Genomic DNA, 21,057 nt, shown 5'->3' on the forward strand with positions numbered 1-21,057 from the left:
GTTGGTGATTGAATGGTCCATACATTTAAACGGGCCCAAATATTATTGTAGCACATTATCTATTCGACAATTCACCTGAAAAAAATAGCTAGAGTTCCACACTATTTGTGATATGAAATATTCTGAACCCGAGGATCGCTTAGCATTTTTAAGAAGTTATCATTTGTATTCCTGTTCTTTTTTTTATTAATTATTTTTCATGTATTTATCTAGCTAGTGATTAATTTCTAGTTCATGTGTTAAATACTGTCCTGATCAATTAAAAACTATAGAGTTATATATGGAGTAATTATTACACTTCTTCACATACAATTGTATTTAAATATAACCTCTGCATACCATAGTTGTGTATCATAAACGTATCTACTCTAACAAATGAAGATAGTGAAGGTAAACAAGAACAAGCGAGATAAAGTACCTCAGGCTGATGCCGTGTTATCAGCACTTGCTCTGTCAGGGTCAATATTTCACTCCAGTAAATGCAGACAGAGTTTTATGGCAAACAAGTGGAGACATTTAGAATGGGAGTGAGTGTTTCAACAGGCCTGACCTACTTACAGCAGCCAGAGCTGAAACAGCTCCTCACCTGTGTCTGGCAGACGCCAGGACACCTCGTAAAAACACAGGCCCTCTATCTTAAACAGTGCACTGAACAGTATTCTACTGTATTTTTATACGTGACATTGTACACTTTTATTACGTATTCATATTTCTCTCATAAAATATTTCGGTTTACTGCACTTGACTGCGTATACGATCACACTTTTCTTTGGCCGGTCCAAACTGCTACACAACTTGCTATCAAGTGACTACTGTGTGTGACACCTCTGTTTAGTTTCAGCTAATGCTCACAGAAAGAGGACAACCAGTCTAGCCCCTCTGAAAGCATTCGTTCCATGTGTGTAATAGAAAAGAGAAATGGAAAAATGGTTACATACTGTAATTTCATTGCAAGAGGTTCATATGTATATCTCATCACTGCCGGTCATAAATATAGTTTTGGTTTTCAGCAGAAGATTTTGACGTAGGAAAGCCCATAAAAATGTCACCGCGATCGTAATACTGCAGAATAGACACACGTGAGACGGTGTGAAGTTTGCTCATGAGCATTGCAGTGTTGAGAGCGGAGAGACTCTGCTCAGCTCCTGGAGATGATTTGAATTTTCCAGCAGCAGCTGAGATTGAGAGATTTAACCTGCATCAATTTGCAGGTGATGTCAGATTCATCCGCTTGTGGTGCAACATTGAGATTTTATGTGCTTGAATGGGGATTAGCAGAATACATACCTATACTACAGACGCACCAATACAATACTGATATTGGGTAGCGGTCTGATACTGGCTCAAATAGCTGGATCGGGACAATAGGTCGATCTGGTATCGGATGCAATTATTTTAATAAATAACCATTCATTTACATTATATTTATGTTTTATATTTTGTTTTACAAAGTTAGGAAAGCAAAGTTTAAGTAAAAGAATGACAGAGTGAGGCACACAGGTTATTAATTACACACCGGTAGACCCAAAGCCCAGGTACTGGTGTCGAGACTGAAAAAGTTGGATTATTGCCTCCCTAACATATATTAATGCCTAAAACTATGTAACGAGTCATTCAGGAATAACTTAAAGATGGAGCCACAACCTTAGTTCTTCAACTTTGTTACCAGTGAAATTATTTTTATTACATTTTTTTTTTTATTTAACTTCAACAACAAATCCAGAAGAATTAAAAGTTTCAAGCTCAGGCATTGCTCGCAGAGCCCTTGTGTTCACCATTTTATATGTAATATTTACTGCAGTATAAATATTTATTCTAGTATAAACAATTGGGGTGTATGCAAATGTGACCCGCAGTATGGCTCTTGTTTTGCCGATCCAGCAAATGTCAGGATATATTATGTTGCCTAGAAGAAAGTATTTCTATGGGGCATACAGATCAGTTGCAGTTGTTGAATGTCAACATCAAAATCGTTCACCTTTCAGCTTTTGACCACTAAATTTGTAGACAATGTGGACAGATTTTGTAAACTTCATATGCTCGGGAATCATGTAATGAGTCAATAGACTGAGTGTTAAAACGCTGCAGATATAGATGAAGAAAATTATCATTCCAGTAATTTACTAATGGCTTTTAAAATGTGTTGCCAAATCAGTATTAGTGTCTGAAAGGAGTATCATATGATGAAACCCAGGATACTCTCAAAGATGTAGGTGTTCCCTTTTCTCAGCAAAGGGTGTGACAACAGTGAAACAGACCATAGAAAAGAAATAGGGCATTTCAGCAAGATCAACAGGCCAGGCTGCTTCCTAAAAGTGGATCAGCTTACACTGGATTGTTGAAAACTGAAAAGACTGCAGAGAGAGAGAAAAGTGCGATTTTCTGCCAGTTTATCCTAAATCCCTCAGTGTTTACCACGTTAAGGGGTTCATTAATGACAACACATGAATAGTTTTAATCCAGGTTTATGCCCTGTCTGATGTGTTTTGACAGGGAGATTTGGCTCGAGTGCGCAGGAATTAAAGGGCACAAAGCCAAGAGAGGCAAATGACTCACACACAAGATCTCGTTGAATCTAGTATTTGCTATGTGAGATTAGTCACTCTCAGGTGATTTCCATCTTCATAGATGCATACAAGTACCAATAAATACATGTAGAGTTGGATGAGGTGCCTGGAAATACTTATTATTACCATTAGAAATGAAAAAGGGTTTCTTTGCCTTTTCATTTGCTTCTCTGTCCTTCTCTGCCCTTCGGATTGTTAATGCGCTTTTCTGTCTGTCGCAGAGCCCCTGCTGCTCCTCTTTCACCCACTCCGGCCTTGATAGCGATAGCAGGCCCGACGACAGACCCTGCTCTGCCGCTACTTTACATTTCATCAGCAAGCTGCCTGTGCTGGCTCCACATCTGTTATGGAAATTTGCACAGAGGGGAAATGGAATGAAATAGAATATCATTTCAATTATTTTTCACTTCTGAAACCGGGTTGATTTAGGCACTTGTAAAGGTTTCAAAGACAGAGGTGATGAAATATGCTCATCCACTTTCACAGCCATATATTACTCTAATCTATCAATACATTCTTAGTGCCTGATAGCTTCAAATTTGGGACGTTTTAAGAAGTCAGCGCTTGTGATGAAATTCACGACCTCTGACCGTGTGTCACAAGCCCCAAAGGAGAAGCAAGCTTGATGAATTTAACTGCCCTGAACTGTTGAGTTCAAAATGTCCCATATCTCTGTTCAATAGTTTAATAAGATTTTAATTAGGCAATTAAAAGTCTTTGGAATAGCATATGGTCATAATTACAGCTGTATGGTTCACTCAGGGATGAATGAGCCTTTAATTACTCTTAGCTGGGTCTGGGGATTGGACTTAATGGGTCGAGCAGGAAAAAGAAGGTAATTTTTCAGACTTCACAGTCATCTAATCAGAAATACAGACTTCTGAATTTACATTAACGTTGGAACCGGGTTGGGTTGCACCAGTTATTCGTGAATCCATTACTAAGTTTGTGCGTAAAGTCTTTCCTACAACAAACATAAACAGGACACGGTTTTACAGGCGCAAAGAAATCTACGATTAGTAATATTCATGCAGTGTGAAGTGGTTCATTTGGTCATTGTGTCTAATGTTATTGGCATGGCATCTCGAAGAATTACGTGTTTTTGTTGAAATTTAATTAAAACTTCCCAGTTTACATCATTACAAAACATAATTTTATCAGGTGTCAGTTAATATGTGTCGACTATATTTTAGATAACTTATTCTACTTTTTACAAGTCATATCAGCAAACTAAAGTCTGTTTTAACAGTACGTTTATTTAGATGTAGAAATTACACCTGGAAGTTACTGGCAAACATAGTAGCATCTCTAGAAAATTGCTTGTTTTTTTGTTTTGTTTAGGAATGACTAAATTATTGTAATGTGAGAATACCTTGAAATGTACGACGTGTGATTTGTCACATTGTCACTTTGACCCGATGATGTGGCAGAAGCGCTGTAACGTCTTCCTCATAGATTGGTATCTTTAGATCTAGATGAGTAGTTTCAAAATAACCTGAGAGGCAGTCGGACCGGTGCAGAACTGTGTCAACACTGAACTCCCACATCGTTCACCTGGTGAATTAGCCAGCCAGTCCATATGTGTGGGCATGCTCCTCCATTAAAGCCTCTCCTTGACAGATAATGTCCTCCACATCTCACATCTGCTCCTTCACACATCCGAGAGCCCTTCAGCAGCCTGGAGGTGTCAAGGGGAACAAGAGGATCTGCTGATCACAGGTTGAAGGCCACAGCACGTGTCTTGGGTTGTCTGAGGGGTGTGACGTAGGTGGCCAGCATGTGTGCGTCTGTGTGTGTGTGTCTGTACAGGTGGCTTCCTGGGATGGCAGGCATGCCAAGAGGTCATATTTATCAGTCAACACTTTTCCAGTCAACAGGCTGTGTGTGGAATCCAGGGAGCCTTGACCCTCCTACTCTACTCGGGTGGCAAACGCTAATGTTGGTGCCACCTGTTTCAGCAGTATATACGCAGTGCTGCTATATATAAGACTCAGAGTCTTATAAGTAGTGCTGTCATTGGACAATCTCTGCCATTCAGTGACATAGTGATACTGTTACTGTATACCAGGAGCTGTATTACAGGAAATGACTCGTAAAGGGTGCTGGGAATTTTCCTGTTCAGTGAAATATAAAACGCATTTCCTCTTTGTTGGCGTACTCTACTGTGAAAAAGGAAACGTCCAGTGGTATATTCTGGTATATGATATGCTCTTTTAACTTATTGTGATAGTTTTATACAGTTAATTGTACTTTGCATTGAACTTATTGTGCAAGCTTTCAGTTTCATTTTGATGAAGTTGACCATGTGTGGGAGTTTTACTCCTATTACAACCACATGTAACTCACTCACTATTCCCAGCAGAGCCTCTCATTGCGTCATTTAATGTTTTCTTCCCCTCTTCAGATATTTATTTTTACTTCATGGACTTTTCAATACTATTCGTTATATGGATGATGGGCTAGTGAGCAAATCAGTCAGTCAGTCAGAAAGGGACAACTTTTGTGTCACTTATTTCTCCATCCAAAAGCACAACATCCGGTTTCCAGTCCTAATTTGTCACCCCCACACACACTTACTGTCCAGATATGATAATTTAGGTGAGGGAAGCCCTGATTTGATGCTAATGTTAAAACCTTTTTCAATCATTACCCTGCACTTAGAGCAACATACGCTTTGTGAGCAGTGGTGAGTGCCTGTTGAACTTTCTTTGGCCCAGGTTTTGCCTCTCCAGCCCCGTGCAGGCTGCCCTAACCCTCTGGTTGATGGAGGTTGTTGGGGTTGGTCACAGCTTGACAGGAAACTCTGTGAACCTTCCTCAGAATTAAAGAAAAACTCACCCTCCATTGCATGTTCGGGAAAAGATATATGACGTATCTGTTTTTATTTGAAGTTGACAAAGTGTAATTTTATTATCTATTTGAGCATCTGTCAAAGCTAAGGTTCCTGTCACAAGAACTGATTTTAAATGACTAAAATCAAAGCTGTGCCTTTGATTAGAGCCTCGATGTTTTATTGTCTGTAGTAAAAGTTAAGTTAATCATATGCAATGATTATGTCAAACTGATCTGATAAGGCAGATATGTTGCTGGAGGGGATATAGAAAGTAACCCTGGAAAGATTTAAGAGGAGATCATAGACGGAGAGATGGGAGAGTATCATCCATAGCCAGAGCACACTATCACATCTGTGTCGGGAGTGAAAGGGATGATTCAGTTTATGCATCATGCAGGAGAGAGCAGTGAAGTGCAGAGTTGCATATAGATTTCTGTGCTGTCAGAGGAGCCCTTGTTCTCTCACTCACGCTGAGTCGAGCTCTCTCCACGTATCTCGGTTGGATTCAGCTTGATGCATGCGGGCCTCTTTTTCTGACTGTCACACGAACCCCAGAATTAATGTTAGCTTCACAAGTGGTGTCTCACTTTGAATTGTTCCACACAAAGGACGCTAATGATGCTTATGGCCACCCTCCTTGTCTATTGCATGTTCCAGACCACTGACATCACGTCGGCTGCTGGCAGGGGGCATTGTTCCAAAAATCTTCAGACAGTGACCGAATGTTTTAGAAGCAGAAGCTCGTAACCTCGTCTGCTTTTGTCGTCATGACCATTAAGATTCACATTCCCGCTGCTGTAGGTTGAAATTCTTCAATGCCCAGACATACTTGATTATATTTAGTTTTATAGCTTTTACAAATCTGGACTGTCTACAAGTGATAAAAGGAATGATGGATTTTGATCTATTAGATCTCCGATCGACGTATTTAAAAAAAAGAAATTTCAGAGACATTAAATGAAACGTCCTAACTTAACTCAGAGGAATAAGACATAATTTGTCCTTAGCTTCACTAAGTGTTATTTGTCCTTTTGGAGACTAAATTGACAGAAGAGAGTATGTCTGCCTGTGTTTGTCAAATTCAAGTTCAATGTGTGTCTCTCCTGCTGTAGAAATAACCCTCTTTCTGTCTTGTTCTCTGGCCTTTATCATGGCATTTCCTGCTCCTTCAAATGTCATCTTTCCAGCTCAGATTTGGAGAGCTCTGTGTTTGCAACAAGCGTCAGACTGCTTATTGACTAAGAGTCAGGAGCCCCGTGATAGAAACCGGGAATAGCTTGACTCACTACCTTTTCGCTATTGATTGCCATACCTCACATGAAACTGAATCTCCTGTTAGTTGCATTTAATGAGGAGCTCCCTCTGGCAGCTGTACTGGAGTGATTGCAGCTGTAACAGGGATGTCTATATTGACTTCCCCTTCACGTCTCACTACGTTCATTTAATCAGCATTATTGGTATAATAGTTGTCTTGTGGCTTTGTTCTGATGTCTTAAGAATTGTTGTCGAAGCTACAAAGGAGTTTGCAAGTGTCAACTTAGATAAAAAAACCGAAACGTTAATCTGCAGTGATCTGTATTTATTTGAGGAAAACTGAATAGCAGACCTATACAAATATTTAACAAATTTCCTTTGTCTTTGGACAAAGGAAATTCCTATTTCCAACTGCAAGCATTCAGAACTAAAGCCCCGTATGACCTGTGGGTGTCAAAACAACCAGTGGTATCAGTGGTTATTTTGTACAAACGCCATCTCACCACTCAGTAATTATACTAAGGTTCAACCAAAGTAAACTGTGAGACAAAAACTCCTCTGTTTCCTATGATATGAGCTGTATTGGGGTGTCACACCTCTTCATTGTCTTTGAGCTCTAACAAATATTTCCGAGAAATCTCTTCCCTTGCCTGCGCATTGCACAATACAGCAGGTACGTGCAGTTCAGATAAGATTTGGGAGTGTAAGGTTGGTTTGTCACAAGCCGACACTATCAAATGACCTGACCTGAGCATTGTGCTCAAACACGTCCTGCAGCAAAGCTCATTCATGTACTATATTCTGTTAATGATCACTCAAGTGATATATCTGTTCTGAAGAGAAACTAAAAGCAGCTCTACATGACCTCAGATCTGTAGTTTGGAGAGGTCAAAGGTCATCTTGAGCCCCACGGATGTAAAGAGTTTGAATTAGTCCTTTTACACTCAAACTGTCAAATGTAATGTGGCATGATTGTTTTTTGTTTTGTTAAGAGAAAGACTCACAGCACACTGTCACTTTAAAAGACATGTTTTTAACACCTATTAGCTATTGTACAGGAGGGTGCTACAGTTGCACCCATTATAAGGAACTATAGTTACCAACGATAATTGTCATTATCAATCTGTCAATATTCTTTGATTGATTAATGAATTGTTCACTGTACAAATTGTACATTATAGATTGCTAATATGTCTGAGGGGACATCCTCAAATGTTTGTTTTTGCTGGTTCAAAGCAGCAAAATTAAAACGATTCATCAATTATCAAAGTGGTTGCAGATGCATTTTCGACACATCAATGAATCCACTTATTCATCCAGATCAGCAAAGAACCCCACACCTTTGCTTCTACAAAGCACTAATTTATTTGTTCCTTAATTCTTCACAGATCTCAGCTGAGACCCGGCGGTGCCACCTACGCATGGAGGCTGATCGGTGGAGGCTTTCTGTCTTGTTCTGAGGTCTCAGCTCTTTATTCCAAACCAGCATCATCTTCTGCAGGCCCAAAGGAGTCACCACAGTGCATAGGCCTTCCATTCAAGGAGCCTTGAGCTGCAGAAAGAGAGAGAGGGAGAGAATATAAACACGGCTTTAAAAAAGGCGCTCTTCATGAATTCCCGAAAAACCTAAAAGGCAAATACTGCGAGTTGGCTGGCGGTCCTGAGGAGGCATGTGGACAATGAGTATGGCTTGGCTCTGTCTCCCAGCCTACACCGTCTTCCTTGTTGGTTGCTTTCATACAGCTGTCACGGAAAGCGATGTCACTCCACGCCTCACCTTCTCCTACAGTAAGTTTTGTTAACTTCTTGACTATAGAATTACCAAGACATTGCTTTAACGTACTGCTAATGTATGGGATGTTTCTCTCACTATTTAGTCCCAAGCTTTTCTGGCACCATATGTAGGCCAGGCCTATAATTCTCTCAATCTCATTGGCCTGTTATTTATCAGTGAATAAAGGATGACTTACCTTGGGTGGGGTGGGGGGTGGGGGGGCCTGGGACTTCAGTTGTGGCTTCGTGAGAACATTTTGCACGAACAGCAGCACGTTGCAAACTTGCTTAGTCTTGGTCCGCGTAGTGAAGCTTCTACGAATCACATCTGGGAACTTGTATATAACTCCAACAGAAACAGCAGCTGTTTTCTAAACTATTTACTATTTAGTAGTTCTAGTATATAAGAAAGTAAACCGACCATTTTTTACTCTCACATCCTGCCTACAGCACTGATTATGTAGTTCCCAGTGGTGTCCCTGTTCATTAACTCTGTTCAGTGAAATGAATCAATACACTTCATATGTGTCCATTGTAAGAGCTAAAAGGATTTAGAGGGGTGAAATGGTGTTTGTCGACTCCATAATGATTTAAAATCCATGTAAATCCGCACTGTGAATGGCAGCTCCAGCCGGGTGGCTCTGTTGTGTACCTACAGGTCAGACATAATTACAAAATGAACAGGCCTATTGTGCTGCGACTTACTTAGGGCAGTCTGACAGAGTCTCACAAGCACTGAGAGTTATTGCTCTTATATAAGATGACAGGATATCATTTCATCCAGCAATCTTACAAACATAACAAATATGATTGTCATATTTCACCCTTAAAATATGTTGGGGATATTGTTGAATTAGTCCTTTGTGCTGGGTTTCTGCGCAGTATGATTGGATGTGCTCTCTTGGTAGATGGTGCCATGGCCACTAGTGCCAAGTAGTGATTTTATCATCACTGATGTCATTATTCAAATGATGTACCAGTGCACTTGAGATGACAAGTTGGATTTTATACGTGTACTGTGCTTTAGTATCTCTATAGAAAGGTTTACAAAATGATGTATTATGAGATCAATGCAGGCTTTCAATGATTGAACTGCGGTTAGTGACTCACATTCATGCCTCATAAGAGTCTTATTGTCAGGATTGTGTGATTGTGTCAGGATATTTCTTACTAATCTATTATAGACGTGGTTAACATTTCCAGTGTGGGGCTGATTTTGAGCCAGGCAAGCATTCAAATAGGTTAACCATCTTGCCTGCCTGAGCCTGCGCCTTCCCTCATGTAGGACCTCTATACCAACAGGTAATCTCTCTCACCTGCCAACCTCAACAAAGCCCACAGCTCTGGCCCCAGCGGAGCGTTTCACAACAACACACCATCAGTCACTCACTGAAAAGAAGCTTCATGTTCACACTTCTCCCCGTTCTGATGGAAAGATTTGCTTTTAGGGGGCGTGCAGCTGTTGCTAAACTCCACCATAAAACATGCAAAACCTACATGTCAGAAGCCTAGAAGACCAGACTGTATAGATGTGCTATGGATTCAGTATGAGGCTAAGCACGGAAGGAGCTAACCAGACTTATTAACCAGAACAACCCTACATATTTCCACGGAGTGGTTGTATCAGGTCCTTCTGTCCTATCTTGACATGGTAAAGGGCTCAGGTACTTTAGATCTACCAGTTAACTTGTGCAGTAAGTCCGACAAAGGATATCTAAAAAGGCTGATCTCTTAGATTTTTAGCTTGATGTTGAAAATACCCATTTTTAGGCTTTTCAATTGTGATGTAAAACAAAGAACGAGCTTCATCCTGCTGATGAAGGTTAGCTGGGCCCGGTGGTTGAAGTTGTCTTGATGTTTTAATGTCGGTTCTGCTACACTGACATTTTCCAGCCTCGCGCAGAAAGGCTTTGTCACATTGTGTTTACAGTATCAAAGCAGAATGCAGAGCTGCGGGCCTGCGAGACCTGAACTTTATACAGCAGAAACCGGCTGGTCTCGTCATGGTTTCTGGTCCCCTCTGTCCTATCGGGATGCCAGTTAGCTTGACGGTTTGCATGCCTTAACCTCAGTAGTGTAAGCGGGCTGGAGCTGCTTGGCTGCTTCTCATCCTGTAACACTTTCGTATCCCCTCCAATCCTCTCTTGCTCCCTCTGTCCCTTGGTCCCCGCCTCTGCCTTAATGAAGAGGGTAATCTACCATGAATAATGAATGGGGATTTGTATGTGTTATGGTGTGAATGCTTTTCTGGTTCTCATTATGCGCCTATCAGAACGGATCATGGGTTCAAGGAGTAGAGCCTACATCTGCTTTTCTCTCTGCTTTTGTTCCAGGCTTTAATGCAGACCATGAATGGCTTAGTGGGTTGGAACACTATTTAAAGGCACACCTAGAAGCTGTTTAAGTTGCCTGTCTTTTCCTGTTGATCTGTTCAGCCTTCTGTTAGACATAATGCGTATGGGCAGTTGTAATTTAATTTGACTTAGGGGCCATACCCACAACCACACTGGAACTAAAGCATTTTGAATTATTCAAAAGTTGTCCTGTCAATAGACCAGTCGAATCAACCACTTTCAAGTAATTCAAAATGACAACAGTGTCAAGTGAGATAACAGCTTTTCAATACTGTGTCAGTGCCACAGAGCTGAACAGCAGTTGTTAATGCCTTGTGCTCTTGAAAGTTGTGAGGGGCCTGTTTTTTTCTATTTTCGGACATTTGGTAGACCAAACAATTAATTAATAAAGAAAATAATTGGTTGATTGAAAATATTGGTCGGTGCAGCACTGACTGGAAAACAGCTAATGAAACCAACGTTTTCAATTTGTAATGTTAAACAGAAAACAAGAGCAAACATATATTTTCTGTCGATTTACTAATCTATTAATCAACCAATCATTTTGGTACTAGACTGTTATGTAGTTTACGTTGAAATGAACAAGAAACTACATCCACTTTTCTTGGTTATTATCATCCTGTTTTATAGATTCAACCTGCATCAGAGTACTGTTAGGTGATTTATTAGTATTTAAACACACAGCAGTAAGTACAACAGTTGGTGTTTTTATGATGTTTTAATATGTAATACTCAGTAATGCACTGTTTGTGTGACGGACCAGCCTCCATCTTAGTGATTGTTTTCAATCCATCATAAGATGACAGATCATTGATCCTGATATTGCAGACGTTTATGACACCCACCTTGTAAAATCCACCAGGGAGCAGGATATAAATCAAACTCAGCAGACCCTGTGAAAGCACTCTCATTGTATATTCATTTTCAAGGTGTTGTGAAGACACTGTGTGTCTGCTCCTAATGTAAATACACAGCGTGGAGTCAGGTCAGAGGGCTGCTGTACAGTTAGAAACATGTCATGACCTCATGCACAGTCTCTTTGTTCTTGATGCTCCAGTCTTGTTCAGAGTAGGGGGTCATAGTGAGTTCCTGATAGACCAGCAGCTGGTTTACATTATTGTGGCTAATCCGGGGTCAGCTTATGTTGATCCCTGACCAACAGATTTTCATGGGAAAATAATTCTTTATAGCTGAGGTGCAGGCTCTTTTACAAAGTACAGGTTTAATAGATTTGGAGGAAGGTGTTTCATTTAAATGTTAACACATTATGACGTTTCAATCTCCTCATTATTGCTGATGACACTGCTGTGTGGGTATATAATGCACATGCTTCATCTCTATACTGGAGGATTTTATAGGCATTTACAGTATGTGCAGCATTTACAATATGACTTTCCAGTCTCTGTCTCCTGAAGCTGTGTTCAAAATTGCCACCAATCTCAGCATCAGCATGGTGCAGCGGAGACAACATCCTGCTAACAAGCTGCAGTCCTACAAGTTACCAATACAAACAGCAGGCTCACAGCTTGCCTAATGAATCTCCTGGTGAATTGACCCTCTTGGCCTGTTGTCTTAATGCCTTCCAGATGCTTCAGTCTCTGTCCTTCAGCTTCCCAGGGCTCCTCTCCCACACAATCACCCATTCAGCAGCAGCTCTTAATAGCTAGTTTAAAATTACTTGGGGATAATTTAGTTAGCACTCCACTGTGGCCTGTTTTCTGTCTTGATGTCACCAGACAATGTAGTGGGAGTTCTGGCACTGACCAAGTGGGACTCCTGTTGGCACTGAGGCTTCCTGTCGCAGCGGTCATTGCTTCCTTCTCAGCAAAGGGTCATAATCACTTTTTCTCAAAGCAATTGGATTTACGATGAGGGGTTCATGTGTTCTGTCTCAAGCAAAGTCATTGAACAAGTATATAGTGGACACATGAAGACAAAGAAAAAGACATTTGGCCCTGGTGTCTTTATTTTCACAAGCTTATTATAATATTGAGATGTCCCAGCTCAACTGTCCATCCTCGCTCCCTTTAACAATTTAAATAAATCGTAACCTTTGACATCAGGTTTATATTTTGCCTGACCTTCTCTGTTGTCACTTGGTACTTTGTATCTATAAGACGAATAAGGAAACCTGTCTGAATGAAATAAGCAAAGTTCCACCACCATCAAATCCAACTTCCTTCAAGTCCAAAGGCTAAATATTGACTGTTAGATAGTATTCCACAATAGATGTGGATATCTTAAAATTCATGCTGTTGTGTGACAATGTTTTACTTTTCATGCCTCCTCGCCGGCAACAGCCGCAGAGGCATTATAAGTTCAGGTTGTCAATTCTCCTCAACATGATATCTCAGGAGTGTCTTGAAATTCTTCTTATAAAAGGATTTATTTTTTGAGTCTTTCTGTTAATGATTTCAGAACATTAATGATCAAGGTATAGACAATATTTTTTCTACATGACAAATTGATATTTCAATGTGTGTACAGATGATTCCTTTCTATTAAACTGCTTCCGATTAAAGTTAGATAAATTGCAAGGCGTCATCTCTTAGGTTTATTGGTTTAATGAAAAAATCAAGAAATGCTACATGTTGTTACGGAGCAGTTTATGCATCAGTTTATTTTCTCGCTTGCCAGCATTCCTCATATATTCCTATAGAGATGAGAATGTAGGTCATGTTGTCAGAAGACTGTAAATGGGGCATCTAACGTAAAGATGATCCATTATGAGTCTATTACATGCGCTTGATCTCAATATAGAGAGGCGGTCATTGTTTACAGGTGATCTACTTGTGAACTACGACCAACACTAATCTATATGAAATTACAAACTACTTTTTAGTCAGGAGCTGTTTCAGATTTTAAATGTTGACAATAATTGTTGTGGCTCAGTCTGTCTCGTTTGCGAGGAGAAGTTTACCAATGAACAGATTTGTATCCAGTTGTACGGAAAGTTTGTTGCCACTCATACACAGTATATTGTCACTGCATTCTATTGTAGTCTTCCAGCAAGTAAACAAGAACGGGTGCTTTAAATGAGGTATGCAGTCGTCTGATCTTCTGAGCATACAGCTGTAAGAGCCGATAAAGGCAGCTCCCTCATAAGGCAGGGCACTGATTGAATCAGCCTGTTATAGTTGCCCTACAATAGAAGGCACTTAGATCTCTGTCACCAAAGGACAAATTACTCCACAGTTCCCCTCTAGAGGGGATGTTCCAAGCTTTTAATAATCCTTATACTTTTTTTGGGACACAGACCCATCAGGAAATCAGCTGTGAAAATGTAGAAGGATTCCTTTAAGCCCAATATAATTAATTTCCCCCCCTAAATAGATTAGCAAGCCAGTCTAGGCGAGTGTTTCAATCCATTTAGCAGTGTCATTTGCAGAAATTACTTTTAATTACATAATAATGGCAATGATCTCACATTGCTTCCAGCTGCCAGAGGTTGAACTACTGAGTGTGCAGTGTATGCACTTCAATAGAGGGTCAAAGAAGCGCTCTGAACCAAACAAAGCTGCTCTCTGTGGATCAGAGGTCTAGTAACGGTCAAACAGTGAGGTGTAAAGTCCCCCAGCTTGTGAAGTGTGAACAGAGGGTCATATACCTGCTTAACCTTTGACCCGTGTTTCCATCAGTCAAGCAGAGACAGCGGAGAGGAGTTGAGTTGGTTCTTGTCTGTTCTTAAGTTACATTCTGTGAGAAATGTAGAAATGTTGCATTAGTTACTTTAAAGATGTGTCATCCAAACTACAAGACTATAGACACATAGATAGACAAATATATGTAGGCTATAGGCAATAGATTTTAAAACAAAACATAGCCCTGTAGATAACTGGAAAGTTGTATCACCTCCCAAGCAACAATTGAGGGGGTGTTCAAAGAATTGAAAAGTTACAATAATATGTCTTTCTTGAAACAATGTCCCAGATACTAAGGACACATCAAACACCACTGGGACTTCTTCTTTTGTGGAAAAGAGTTCTGGTGAAAAATGTTGACAGCGAAGTCTGATTGTCCAATAAAGAGCGTTTGTTCCTCACTATAATTTTTAAATGCACCAAAGAATAAAAATCACTCACTAGTCAGGGTAAGTGAACGGATCGGTGATCAGTTAAAGGAAAAAGTATCTGAGTGAGATGTTGGGCCATCGACAGCTTCATTGTGCCTCTGCATTGACTCACCAACTATCTGTTGCTCTACTAGAAAGATGAATAACTTTCTTCCAAAGATGCTCCCTAATTCTGTAATTTGATGATGGTGGTGGAGAGCACCATCTTTAAACTTCAGTCCAAAATCTACCACACTGTCCAGTGTGGTAGATTATGGGACTGTGGATCTCATAGCAAAAGTTTGAAATCATTTTCATACTCATCAAAGCATTCAGTGACCCCTCTAGTCCTGCATCGAACCATCTTACTGAACTTGCGTCAGTCAGCAGAATATAATCACTTCAATAATCACTTGAAGACTTTCCACTTCCAAGAGTACTCACTCAACTAATATGCTCTCTCTCTCTATCTCTTGATCCTTCTCTATCTCTCTCTAAAAGAAAAACGTTATGCACTTATGTCACTTCATGCACCTGCAGCGTTCTGGCACTTGTGTCAGATGTAACATGGAGCAACGGAAATTATTAGGAATTTATTTTGTCACCAGTCCATCTGTCTTTTTGTAATTTGTGTGAACTGACCCTTTAAACATGTCTGGAAACGTCCCTTTAATTGTAAATAACTCAAGCAGAAGTTTGAACCTAGGAGCCGTTTTGACATTCACAGAACTTACATATATCCTGTATGGTCACTGTGAAAAGGCTCATGTGGCATCCTGAAGCGGTGACCATCTATAGTAACAAAGCTTTCTAAATAAGTTCCCTGACAAGACAAAAAGCAAGACGGACAAGAGCTCTAACAGAGTGAAGATGAACTACGGTGTAGCGTTACTGTACGTTGTACCTCTTCAGTAGTTGACATGAAGGTGACTTGGCTGCCCTCTCTGGCACCCTGTCTCTGTGGCTGCAGTGGATAAAAACTGCTCTTCCACTCTTAAGTGCTTCCTCTGAACCGTCCTGTCTGTTTCCCCTCTTTCTGATACACCACAACATTTCTGGGGCTGCATTGTCATGAAATGGCCCCTCAGGAATAAACCTCAGACAGTCAAACAACAATGGAGGGGATTCTTTAAGAGACTGTGGCATATGTGGAGGGGAGAGTAGGACAAGTTCAAGAAGGGAACAATCATTAGCTTGTGATAGTGATATTGTTTTAGTCTTAACAGTCTGAACAGTGTTCGACCTCGTGCAGTTATTCTGTCTGGGGTTTGTGGTCTCAGGACTGTGTTGCTGCTTTTGACTACGGCTCATACGGTTCAGAACATATAAAAGTCAGCCAATGGACAATTCATAAGGTTGCAACAGAAATCCTCCTTGTCATATTCCCTGAGGAAGTTTGTGACTCTACATATATGAATATTATAGTGAAAACAGTTGTCCTAAAGCCCAAACTTTTTGATTCATTATAATATAAATAGAGAAAAGCAGCAAATCCTCACATTTCAGAAGCTGTGACCAGTGAATGTTGGACATATTTGCTTGATAAGTGACTTCATTGATGAATAGATCATCTCTCTTAATGGTATGTTCAATGTCAACATATTATGCTGCATCAATGCCGTCAAGACCTCAAATCACTTTTAAGTTACTGTTAAAAGTGAATATTGTTAAAGTTGAAGAAGCCAGTTAGCGTGTTTGAAACGTACGTGGCGTCTCAAACATGTGAAAGGTGAGACCAATAAAGGCCTCTCCCTTCATGACGATAAAATGAGTAAAGTGTTGATGAGAGCAGCTTTAAAGATATTGCTGCAATTTGATGCTGTCACTTGAAGACGGACCTGTCGATTCTTAGGTCCAATAGGTCCACACTGTAGATGATTTATGTTTTTCTGAAGTTGTGAATGGAAAGCTTTGTGCGGTTGCAAACCCTCCTGGATCTCTTTAATGATACTCAATTAGGGGCGCTATTGTTTTTCTTAGTCAGCTGTGGTCGTTAAGTATGACAGTGGTAATCTGGCTCCAGAGTGTGTTGATATCCACCTCTGTTGAAATCCCTCAAAGCTCTTGTTTTGGTTCAGGCTTTGGCCTTTGTCTCTCTCTTTGTAAATGTCTGAAGACTCGGTGGGTAGGGGGACGAAACAGCACTCCATTTATCCTGCGATGATAGTGAAAAGGAGAGAGAATTGTCCCAATGCGTCCATGTACAGTACAGTAAAGTACACCGGAGCCTCTCGTGGTTTTACTGACGGATTTAACTACAGTATGGCTGTTGCCAAGGCGATTGACTGCTATTAACACAATGTTTTCCTGAGGGAGAGGAAGTCTCAACCTCCTGTACCTCTGAGGTGAGGTTACATCAGGTCACACGTACTGCAGGGAATAGACCACATGGTGTGCTTATTATACAACTTAATGACACCTTACCCTCTTTGGACTGGATTAGTTTATGCCAGGAAGTGCTATAATTGTAATTATTACAACCAGCACCTCTGGTTGTAATCCAGTTTGAATCCGTCAGGCCTGTGATTCTGGAAAGTGAAAATACTTCTGACAATAGTAAACTGACTTTCGCTTCTTATAATGATGCTTTATCTCTTTTTTTTTTGCATTGCAGATTGGAAGTGTGACTATGACTTTTTGTTTTTTTTAAGTTCAGCTCCATTGTTCCATTAAGATATTAGGGTTAAATTCGGGTACACCATCCTAAATTATGTGATTTGCCTCTTTTGGTGATTAATCACGAAATAATTTGAACCAATTTATCACATTAGTCTGAGCTTTTGGAAGATATACTTTGCTGGAGTCTAAAGAAAATATTATTAACTCTGGACAGGGCTTTGCTTTTATTAGTTATTTTTTTAAAGTGAAACATAATGCTCAGCCTCACTCCCCACCCCAGTCATCTTTGTACAGTCCCTTAGAGCAGTCATTTATATATATATAGCTCACAGAAAACAACATTCCTCTGCAAACATGAAATATTAGGAGACCTTCTTCAATAGAAAGTGCTTTGGTCTGTTATTTTTAAAAGTCCTGTATCAGAGCTTCAGTACACGTCAAGTTTCCAACAGCTCCCTGCTTCTGTTTATGCTGGCATACAATTAAGGCAAGTTGTTCAAGCTGGGCCAGCAGTGAAAGCCTCCAGGCTGCTGCAAATCTGAGATACAAATGGGCCTTTAAAGCAGTGATTATGAGAGTTGATGTTTTAACCCTTGGCTTTAGTCGGGGGTGTTAATGTGGTTGGAGCAAATCATTTACTTACTGTAGGCGAAATATGAGACATATTCTCTCCCTGATGAGGAGCTGACAGGATTTAGAAGTTGCAGTTGCACACAGAAACACAGGCACGTTGATTTATCTTCATCAGTATTCATTTATCATACGTCAGTTTTCCTTTCTCGTATTGAATAATGCATGACCCTTTGCTGTGCTGTAGATAGTAGATAAATAGTAGTAGGTCTGTAGCCCCACAAAGTCAAAGTCTATAGTAACAATGTTAGACGTGAAACAGAGTGAAATGACTTTGATATCCAACAAAAAATGTTTATCTGGAGCAACCTGGTTGCCTAGAGGTCAACTATGTAGTTGGAAATCCCCAATTTGAGTCTGAGTGGGACCTTCGTTGCATGACATCCACCTCGTCTCCTTTCAGCTCTCTACTGCGTACTGTCTGATAAAGGAAGAGATGCCAGAAGAAATGCTTAAAATGTTTTCTAAATATATACGAAGACGGGTGTGTCTAATTAAAATAGAATATCTAAAGTCGGTGGTGTTCATCACATTTTATGGCCACACTAAAACCATTGAAATGCCTTAATTTGCATATTCAAGTGCCTTGTTTTTGCATTTTCTGTCCTCAGTTGCTTCTAATGGCTCATCCATGAATTACACCATATGTTTTCTCCTCTGTCTGTTTCTGTCCAGATGTGAAGGAGAGGACAACCAGAAGTTTCTCAGTCGGCGGAGTCTTCAACTTCACCTCTCTCCTACTCAGTAAAGAAGACAACACGCTGTACGTTGGCGCTCGGGAGATCCTCTTTGCTCTCAACCTCGCTGACATCAGTGCCGGCAAGCTACAAAGAAATGTAAGAGCCAAGCACCTGTGAACCTCTGTAATATATACACTGCATTGTATCAATATGAATGTAGTTACAGGATCCCAGAGGTACAATATGGATATGATTAGGTCCCAGATGTCCAATGTGAATACAACCCACCTCACTGTATTATACCTCCAGTATGAGTCTGACAGTGTTTCTCTTCTGCAGCTCACGTGGAAAACTCCAGAGAAGAAGAGAGACGAGTGCAGTTTCAAAGGCAAAGACCTGCAGGCAAGTGAACTGTTTATGTAAAAGCTCCATTAGCTTAACTCCAATAACCCAAACTGTATTTACATGACTGCATGTTTACCTCACTGGTCACGTTGGCCATTGTTGCAGTGCACTTTGGAGACAGACCCAGGGTAAAAAAACCTGGAAATTCCCTGTCAAGTTGTAACTTTCCATTCTACAGTGAAGGATTTTTCCTTTCCTTTCAAACAAACAAAATGTATTTTGTCACCTTACTCCACTACGACTTCCATATGCAAACATACAGACCCAGAACCTTGTGGATGTCTGATTACATATTTGTGAGGGGGGAGCACATTAGTAAGAGGAATGTTTTTAATATTGAAAACGATCTAAGAATTGCCAGATGAAAAAAATAGCACAAAAGTCGGAGTGGAAAATGGATTTTAATATTTAATTATGTATATCCTAGTATGTTAGCAGCTGTAAAGAACATCTCAGCCATTTTCATTAAATTATTTTCTGTGTTTCGAATGCAGACGGATTGCTTCAACTACATCAAGATTTTACTCCCTCTGAACAGCACTCATCTGTATGTGTGTGGAACATACGCCTTCAGCCCCACCTGTGCTTACATAGTAAGTGTTTACATGAACCAGACACATCTGTTGCACTGACCTGCATTGTGCAACCTGTGCATGTGTTGAGGATCTAAAAACCTGCGTCATTCCTTGTTTTGTTTTTTGAAGACGTTAGCCTGGTGCATGACTTTATACGTGATGTTTGTTTATTAAATTCTAGAGGAAGAGCATCTAATATCTAGTGCATGCTGCTTCCTGCCTCTCAGCTCACTTAGCAGTCTGGCTGAGGCCCAGCTAGACACAATATACTCTACGTACATTATTTTATTATCTCCTGTGTCGACGGATCCAAATATTTAATGCATGTAAGCAGATTATATAAGGATCGACCCAGTTTGTGAACTTTTTTTCTACAAATATTTTGAAGCCTTTTAAAATGATCTACAAACATACAGGGATGACCTGTGCTTCAACTTTATCCAAAGACTGACTGACCACCTTTCCACTGTGGGACAGACGCACAGCGGTCACTGTCAGAGCAGGTTACAGCTCCCGTTTTCAACTAAGTGTGACATGCAATGTGTGTGTTTGTGCTCTCCAGAACACTACAGACTTCTCCCTTGTCAAGAGTGATGCTGGTGAGATTGTAACAGAAGATGGACGAAGCCGCTGCCCCTTTAACCCTGAATACAAGTCCACTGCTATCATGGCTGGTAGGTACCAGAATGGCTGTTGATAAAATCAAGCTTTGTTTAAAGTCCCAGTGAAGCAGAAGTCAGAGCGTCCTTAGTGTCCGTACTGTGACGTATTCCCCAGTGAAACAAAACGTTTGAGTGATGTGCAGTTAAAAGAGCGATATAAATCAAATCCCTCACATCTGATTGGACCGCTTAAAAGTGGACGGGCTTAGAATGGAGCCTGATATGGAGCTACAGATGACTGTCGGCTCCACACAAACCTCCGTTGTCGCAAAAAGTTGCAGATTGTTTGATGGATGGATGACATCATGATATTTGTGGGTGAAATTGGTCGGTACTAGCTTATGTGAGCACACTCCCTCTTTTGTTTTAGACGAAGAAAATAATTTGGATTCTGATATAAAATACGAAGAAATAGATTTTTTGTCAATAGTTTTTGCAATAGTTGTTAAGTCAGTGCACAATATGATATATGTGATCTAAAAGGGTTAAAAATGAAACTTTTTCATTTCATCTTGACTTTAGAAGAAGAAGCCACTGTTGGAATCTGTAATGTAATTAGTTACAGGTGGTTGATATGGAGACGACTTGGGGCGTAATCTCTGGATTTCATTACTGTGTATGACGCAGAAGCCTATACCCCCTGTGGTAAACACT

The 21,057-nt window shown here is 40.3% G+C and overlaps 1 protein-coding gene across 2 annotated transcripts in view; it reads left to right on the plus strand.

The window, feature by feature from the left end:
- Positions 1-21,057, plus strand: part of sema4ba (sema domain, immunoglobulin domain (Ig), transmembrane domain (TM) and short cytoplasmic domain, (semaphorin) 4Ba) — a 46,816-nt gene that overhangs the window by 16,845 nt on the left and 8,914 nt on the right. For both annotated transcript variants that reach the window (XM_031859330.1, XM_031859322.1), the window contains exons 2-6: positions 8,043-8,442; positions 18,757-18,917; positions 19,101-19,163; positions 19,661-19,759; positions 20,304-20,415. In XM_031859330.1, the coding sequence (XP_031715190.1) occupies positions 8,325-8,442; positions 18,757-18,917; positions 19,101-19,163; positions 19,661-19,759; positions 20,304-20,415 (553 nt within the window). In that variant the 5' untranslated portion in view covers positions 8,043-8,324. The remainder of the gene's footprint in view (positions 1-8,042; positions 8,443-18,756; positions 18,918-19,100; positions 19,164-19,660; positions 19,760-20,303; positions 20,416-21,057) is intronic.

The sequence above is a fragment of the Anarrhichthys ocellatus genome, unplaced genomic scaffold, assembly GCF_004355925.1.
Source record: "Anarrhichthys ocellatus isolate YVR2014 unplaced genomic scaffold, GSC_Weel_1.0 scaffold2, whole genome shotgun sequence".
In the NCBI taxonomy this organism is placed as follows: domain Eukaryota; kingdom Metazoa; phylum Chordata; class Actinopteri; order Perciformes; family Anarhichadidae; genus Anarrhichthys; species Anarrhichthys ocellatus.